The sequence below is a fragment of the Sinocyclocheilus anshuiensis genome, unplaced genomic scaffold (assembly GCF_001515605.1).
Source record: "Sinocyclocheilus anshuiensis isolate Anshui unplaced genomic scaffold, SAMN03320099.WGS_v1.1 scaffold63, whole genome shotgun sequence".
In the NCBI taxonomy this organism is placed as follows: Eukaryota; Metazoa; Chordata; class Actinopteri; order Cypriniformes; family Cyprinidae; genus Sinocyclocheilus; species Sinocyclocheilus anshuiensis.
In genome coordinates, this window is record NW_015552625.1 from 1,612,906 (window position 1) to 1,621,085 (window position 8,180).

At 35.8% G+C, this 8,180-nt stretch overlaps 1 protein-coding gene across 1 annotated transcript in view; it reads right to left on the bottom strand.

The window, feature by feature from the left end:
* The window catches only part of pgbd5 (piggyBac transposable element derived 5), a 17,349-nt gene that overhangs the window by 4,707 nt on the left and 4,462 nt on the right, over window positions 1–8,180 (bottom strand). The window contains exons 2-4 of the mRNA XM_016457786.1: window positions 6,464–6,894; window positions 3,418–3,552; window positions 2,251–2,431 (exon numbers count right to left, since the gene is read on the bottom strand). Of these exons, the coding sequence (XP_016313272.1) occupies window positions 2,251–2,431; window positions 3,418–3,552; window positions 6,464–6,894 (747 nt within the window). The remainder of the gene's footprint in view (window positions 1–2,250; window positions 2,432–3,417; window positions 3,553–6,463; window positions 6,895–8,180) is intronic.

An 8,180-nucleotide genomic window follows, 5' to 3' on the forward strand; every position in this document is an offset into this window, starting at 1 on the left:
AGAACAGTTCAACCCAAATATTCAGATGTGTGCAGCACATTTTATGGAGGACCGTTTCCTGATCCTGGGAGAGTAGACTACAATGCCGGCTGTTCTGACTCACAGACTGTAAGTACATTTTTTATATTTAAAGAATTTGCCACTGACGATTCAAACGCGAGTTTTGAGCAGTGTAGAGTAGCGTTTGTAGTGTCATTTCTCCGCTCACAAATGCAGATATGGTTTTATGTTTACGCGGCGCGATGCAATGCAACACGTAAAAAGACAGTATAAGTCATTATAATCCATAATTATGTCCCCACTGGATGCAACGAATGCCTCGTTTATAATGGGTTTTCATGTTTTTGAATCATCGCTCCGGCCTGACAGGGCATCATCACAGTATGGTGAGCGCCGTAACATTTCCGTCTCACGCTTGAGGTATTTGGCCAATCACAACACACTGGATAGCTGGCCAATCAGAGCACACCTCGCTTTTCAGACCGATGAGCTTTGTAAAAATTGACGCGTTTCAGAAAGGCGGGGCATAGAGGAGAAACAATAATGTACAGTATGTGGCAAATAATGTTTTTTTAACCTTAAACCGCATAAACACATTTCATTACACCAAATACACAAAATAATGTTCTTTTTAGCAACATCATATGACCCCTTAAAAAAAATAAAAAACTAATTTAAAATATATATATAACCCTACATTAGTATTTCAGTAATACTAAAATAACGCTGCAGGACATTCCTCATCAATAAAATTGCATTACACAACATGAACCTGATGCTGTGTGAAATGAATGTAACAGCTGGGGCAAAAATGCCTGAACAGCAGTTTTGGGGAAGCTGCTCTAAAACTGTCATGATACAAGATCCTCTTAATTCAAAGCAGTTAAAGTAGGCCTAGTTAAATACTCTTTTAAATTAATTTCCTTCACCACAACTACTAGTGAAAAGTAGCTAAGTACACTGAAGCTATTTAGAAGGGCAATATCTTTTTTAAATACTGTATATATTTGTATGAAATAAAATGTATTTGTACAGAGAAGAATTATATGATGATAGCATTCAAATAGATGAGATAATTATGCTAAATAACAATGATAAAATTAGAAAACCAGCTATAAACAGTGATAAGGTCTAAGTAACCACTTGGCTACAAAGAAAAACTATGTAAAAACCATCAAAAGTCACTGCTTTACATGAACTCTCTGAGTCTGAACAAACCAATTCACTGAACTGGACATATGTTGTTCAGCCGAGTGATATTTACTGTTTGCTCTTGGTATGAATAACAGACCATTTGTCAGCAATTTGTTGTGCTGTTTTGCTCAAGCATTCGAGCTTGTTTGTTTTTCAGCATTTGTGTTTGTGATGGTGAACTGCTCGGCTGGATTCAGCTCAGAGAAGGATTCCTTGGACTTTGATTCAAATCAAACAACTTGTCTCTTATAGCATTCATCAAAAGAACTGACTCATAATAGTATTTCTTCCCTCATAATAGTAATTTGTTTATTAATCAGACATGTTGTATGACGTTTTTGCTTACAGCCTACTATGACAATTCTACAGAAAGACATTTTTTCCCTTATAAGAATGCAAAAATAAATGATTTACTTTGCTGTGGCACTTAATCGTGATATTTAAAAAAAGCATTTTACATTTTCATAGTGTTTTACAATAAGTTTGAAAAAAGCTACACTGCTTTTAAAACAGCTGAGCTACCGTCATGCTATTGAAAAGTCACTACTTTTAGTTAATTACTCCCTAAATACTACAGAACAGTAGTGTATGAGGCTGAATAAGGCTATGTATGAAGCTGATATATAAATTCTACATGACATTCAAGACTTAGTTCTCTAATAATGTAAAAGGTTTTGACTCAAATGTAGAGAGAAAAAAGAAGCTGGCCACCAGCCTAATCCACACTAGCTGTGTTAACATCCATTCCTTGCTGCCCAGCTGGAGCCTTTCAAATAATCTTTGAGTATGAAACACTCAACACTCAAAACGCGTTTGCTGTGAGAACTCAAGGTCAACTTCCTCTCACTCTCTCCATTTATTCCTTGCCACAGGATGCTGTCACCGTGTAATTAAAAACTGCAGGGGATGAGGGACATCAGATGGAGAGAAGATTAAAGAGAAGGAAAAAAAGAAGCAAAGCAAAGCCAAGGCAGAATTCACTGAGAGAAGTAGAGCAGATAAGGATGCAAGGAACTGACAGATGCAATACTGTTGCACAGGAGTTACAGCACCTACCCTGTTTCTCAAATTCCTGAAACAAGTTTAGACTTGTGATGCTTGGGCCAGTGAAGATGATTGCATTACGGCCAGCCAGATTCTGACAGAGCTGCTTGGCCACCAGACTGTGAAGCTGGGGTTTATTTTTCAGCGTGTCCAAACCATCTGGACCTGGAACCTCCTTTAGATGGACATAGATCTGGTGAGGAAGAAACACAGTGTCACTGTGCCAGAAATAAATTATTTACATTTCACATTCTGGATATTATGGTGAATGATTTGGCATTCTGATATGTGATGCCTTCTTTTCATGATCAAATCAGTCTAATCTTTTTCTTAAATATACTTCAAAATTGACTTTGAATTGAATGTTTGAGGTGAGCATGTTTTTTTTTTTTTGAAAGAAATTAATGTTTTTATTCACATCAGGCAAAGATGCATTAAATTAATCCAAAGTGTCCGTAAAAACATTTATAATTTTACAAAAGATTTCTATTTCGAATAAATGCTGTTCTTTCGATATTTTTTAATTCATCAAAGTATCCCGAAAAAATGTATCAGTTTGCACAAAAATGTTTTCAAAATTGATAATAATAAAGAAATGTTTCTTGAGCAGCAAATCAGCATATTAGAATCATTTCTGAAGGATGGTGTGACACTGAAGACTGGAGTAATGTCTTTAAATTGTAATATTATTTCACAATATTACTGTTTTACTGTATTTTGATCACATAGCCTTGGTGAGCATAAGAGATGTATTTCAAAAACATAAACATTGAATGGTATTGTACATCAGAAATACTGAAGTAAGGACAATAAGGACAATAAATTCTGTTGTCTGTTTGGCTCACTCCCTAGGCACAAAGCAGTTATTTTCTCTAATAGGCACAGACCAAGAGAAGAGTGCAATTATGTTAAGTGGTCTGGACTTTCTTTTTCTTTGTTGACTCTATAAATGATATTTTATTGATTCCATCTGGTAATGTGCTTCTCTGTAGTCTAATTTATTTGCGTTAACAAATATCAGAGAATTGTGTAAACTTGCTTTGTTTGTGGCAACAGAGTAACAAAATATTTTCGATAAATGAATATTTTTGGCGTCTTTCTCATTAGAAACAATGTGATGTAACATCTTGGGGCAGTTGATAAATGTTTGGGTGATATCCTCCTGCGCTGTGCACTCACCTGACAGATGAAACCAGTGGAGCTGCACTGTCGCACCCACAGGCTGAACTTTCTCTTCTTCCTCTTGCGCAGCTCCCTCTCTGTACATGTGGTAATGAACACGGGGTCCTCATCAATCAAGGGCTCATGGAGGACCTGAGGGAAAGCAGCATGTCTCATTTGAAAACTCCACCATGATAACACTTCAAACGCATCATTTGTCAACGCAAAGTTGCTTTTCAAGCTTTTTATGTTCCCTGCAGGAGATGCACGCTGAAATCCTGATGAAGATCCAGAGAAAAGATGTTGGCTTATCCAGTTAGGTATGATAGATCTGTTCAAACTAACCAGCTACATTCCCGATAGATATCATAATAAGCAGTGTTTTACTCAGTAAACCCTCTGACAGAGCTGAAGTAGTTAAACGGGGCATGTGTGGCTGTGCTGAATGCCTTATTGTTTGCCAATAGGGGATAAGAACCAAACCCACACTGTGCCAAAGTGGGTCAAGGTGATATAACCATGGCACTGGGAGAGCTGAGAGACGCAGATGGTGTTTAGTTTACTCATGGCAGGCGAGTAATTGAGGGGTGTCTCTGAGATGGGTCACACAAGGCCTCATTAAACGCAAATCTTTGATTTAGGAGCTGAAGTTGATTCTATTGGTAGAAATTCCAAGCTAAAATGCAGGTTAATGACAAGCATAAAAGGATAGTTCACCAAAAGGGTTTGCTAACCCTCATGATGCTGGTTACTTAAATGAGGATACTAAATTTTCATTTTTTTGAGTAAACTATCCCTTTAATATGAATAAGTTGTAAATGTAGAAGTTGGCAACCTACAATTTCCACCATGGCAGATTATTAATTTTACTTGAAGTACTAAAAAGGACCTTAAAATATCTCGAAAGCACTTCAGTAGGAACAGTAATTAATGGGGATTTCAAAGGGCAGGAGTTCAAAGGACCTTAATTAGCACAAAACCGTCAGCACAAAAGGAGAATTACTTTTCTCAAAGGAAATTTCAATTTTATTTAATTTGTCTAGCTAACTGTATACTGTATGTCACACTTTCCCTTATACTCAATCAATCAATCAATCAATCAAGCAATCAATCAATCAATATATGTAGCCTATGTTCTAGTGTATTCTCACATTCTAAGGGGGAAATACACCAAAAGCTAGTTACTAAAAGAAATCCCCGATGGCTGTTTAAAAGATGAATGTGCTGAGATGCATTATACCCTGTGAATTATTCATACTGTTTGAGAAACAATGTCTTGAGTCAGGAAGCGCAAATCATTTATTCTAATTGTATATCGGGCCTTTAATTTGACCGAATGTAATAAATGTTTCACTTTTGCTGAATAATGGACTGCTCAGATTCTAGCCCATATTTCAAGATTACTTCTGACAGCTCAGTTCCAATTTTATGTCCCCTATCTGAAAGCAGAAGCCCAGATCAGTGAATCCAAACTCATTTTCCAAATGAAGAGAGAAAAAAAAACAGAACAAATGTAGGAGTGTGTTGAAATGGCTTACTTGGCAGAGCTGTGCTCATTTAGAAGTCGTCTTGTCATTTAACAGTAAACTCCCTGATGTTAGCCTGACATTTGAATGTCTGACACAATGAGCGCATGATTATTGTTATTTTATCTAACAGAAGACTACATTTAAAGTGAGATTCGGGGGTACTGGATTAACAGAATTGGCAATTACTGTCTATAAGCTTATAGCACTTTGAATCAGATATCTGACTTCATTGTTTATCATATTTATTTACAGTAATTTTGATTTAAAATAGGGCTGTTAATTTGATATGTTAACGTAGTACAATTAATTAAAAAATGTATGCATTTAATGTGTAATTTGTCTTTATTTAGAAGCTTTTCTCTAAATTAATTACAATTAGTTTGATTAAGTAATCAGTATATGTATACTGTTTAAAAGTTTGGGATCAGTCAGATTTTTAAATGTTTTGAAATAAGTCTGTTATGCCAACCAAGGCTGAATTTATGTGATCAAAAATACAGCAAAAAAACAGTAATGTGTGAAAGAATATTACAGTTTAAAACAAGTTTTAGCAGCCTTTGCTCCAGTCTTAAGTGTCACATGGTCCTTCAGAAATCATTCTAATATACTGAGTTGCTGTTCAAGAAATATTTCTCATTATTACCAGTGCTGAAAACAGTTGTGCTGCTTAATATTTTTGTTGAAACCATGATTAAAAAAAATAATAATTCATGATTCTAAAGCATTTATTTGAAACAGCAATCTTTTGTAACATTATAAATGTCTTTACTGTCACTTGTTATCAATTTAATGCATCCTTGCTGAGTAAAAGCATTAATTTCTTTAAAAAAATATTACTCACCCCAAACTTTTGAACAGAAGTGTAATTAATTTTAATTCATGTCTCTTATTAAAATATGAATTTAATAATAAATATAAAGAATTTAATTAAATATTTATTAATAATTTAATTAAAATGGTTTCATGAAATCCTAAGTTCCAATCCAGACATGTAATAAAACTACGCTGGATACATCAAGAACTGAAACCTGGGGGACTTACAGAAGAGTACACAGAATAAATGTCAAAATGTTGACTTCTGAGCTTATGAATAACTCAAAATGTCTTTAAGGGCCTGAGGCATTCATGCCTTTAACAGTAGTGTTTCAGAACACATGTTACTAGTTCGTTTTCAGTCTATGTATGTTACTAATTAGGATTCAAAATACAACTGAGTATTGCATTCAGCAGATCTGAAAAGTTGCAGACATAAAAAATCCTTCAACCCTCTCAATGGCACCATAAAGCTCACAGCCTGGGGACATGTGACGGGACTCCAGGCTCTCCCAATTACAGCAGAACGTGCTCTGATTTCAGTCCCAAACCCACTTTCTACTGGCACAGAAATTGAATAAGAATATGTTTGCTAGTCCTAGTTTCCAAAAAGTTGATCTGAAGATTTAGTTTGTGCAGTTTCTCTTTGTACCTTAAACATATTGGTTCTTGCTGATTGCCTATTGAGTGATTTCTACACTGAACTGAAGTCCGATCTTTACCTGTGCCTGTGAGGGCCTGAAGGACGAGGCGAAGCTCTGCTGGAGAGAGTCCAGGAAGGGTTGGATCTTATAGAGGCCCTGACTGCCACCTTGGCTGGAGCGGAAGGCTACGACGTGGAAGTACTTGAGGATCTTCTCGAACCGTGCCTGGCTCATCTTGAGCGCGATGCTGCGGTTACTGAAGAATCCGCTGCTCCAGATGCTCAGCACTGACTCGCAACGGTTCACGCCAGTAGAAGTAACGTAGCCCAGAAAGGCCTTCATCTCAGCCAGCGTCACATTGGTCCATCCTTCATCGCTGCCAAAGCGCTCCTGGTACTTCTTGGCATACATGTTGGTCTGGGTCACCATGTTCTGAATGACGTTGTCAGGGACAAACAGCTGGAAGAAGTCCATGGCCGTGGCAGTGGCCGGCATTTTCTGTGTCGGACCTGCAAAATAAAAGGTACGTTTAACAATAGTATTTTAATTTGTTAATTTCTTATCTAGCCAGGGATGATTTTACCAGGCTGTTGCTCTGATGATTGCAGAGAATAATGCAAGAGCTATTGCATCATTTTATGATCCACAAAGCTGGTTATTTTGAATAAAAAAGAGGCTGAAAATCTCTAAAATAAATCCAATAGAAATGCATAATATGTGATTTTAATTATACATGTTTAAATATGTAAAACAACGAGCAGCTGATTTACAGAAGAGCTATGAATCTTTCAATAAAAACAATTTTAGGTCAGTCTTTCTTCCAAATAATGATGTTACATTTCATTGCTTATAATTATGGATGTTTACGAAAGCTTGTTTTTGGATTAAAAAAAATTAAAATAGTAATGCGACTTTTTATCTCACAATTCAGACTTTTTCTGGCAATTCTGAGAATATATCTCACAATTCTAAAAAAAAGAGTCAACATTTTGAGATATTCAGTAAGGTCAGAACTTTTTCAATAATTTCTCAGAATTGAGAGTTTATATATTTATGAGAAAAAAAAGTTGCAATTACTTTAAAAAACATATTTTTATCCTATGGAAGAAATGGGTTTCCACAAATAATAGCTAAAAAAAGTCAGAAAATGTACAATAACTTATCTTGACTGAAGAGATTTTAGTTATTTTTGTCCATAGAATGAAAAACTTTTGTGTTCAACAGAAGAAAGTAAGTCATACAGGTTTGGAACAACATGAAAATGATTACATAATGTTCATTTTTGAGTGAACTATCCCTTTAACTTTATAGGCTGGGTGCTAGATGCACAGTTGAACATCTAATGACTTTTATCAGGACCCTTATCACCATCTGCCTAATAGGGAGCATTCAGTAACAACTAATGAGCGTATGGTACATCAACACTGAGCTGCGGAGAGTGAGCTTATCAGCTCATGACAAAAAGTTGTAGAAAGTGGCTCACAAAAAGCTTAATTTGTTCCCTTATTATCTTTTACTCCACTTCCACTAATGGACATTTCGTCAATCCAAGCAGCCCACACATAAATGGAGAAAACGGCTAAGAATGAAAATGTGTCTCAGTCTAACTTAAGCTCTTTATAGCAGATGGGTTCCATGGTACATTAACTTACACTGTGAAATAAGTACATTTACAGTGTTGCTTAGTGTGAAAGTGTATTGATCTTAAATGATCTAAACTCATAAATAACAGACGAAAATAAAAGTATGCTGCCCTTACAGTATGTTTTTTTTTTTTTTTTTTTTTTTTGGCAAA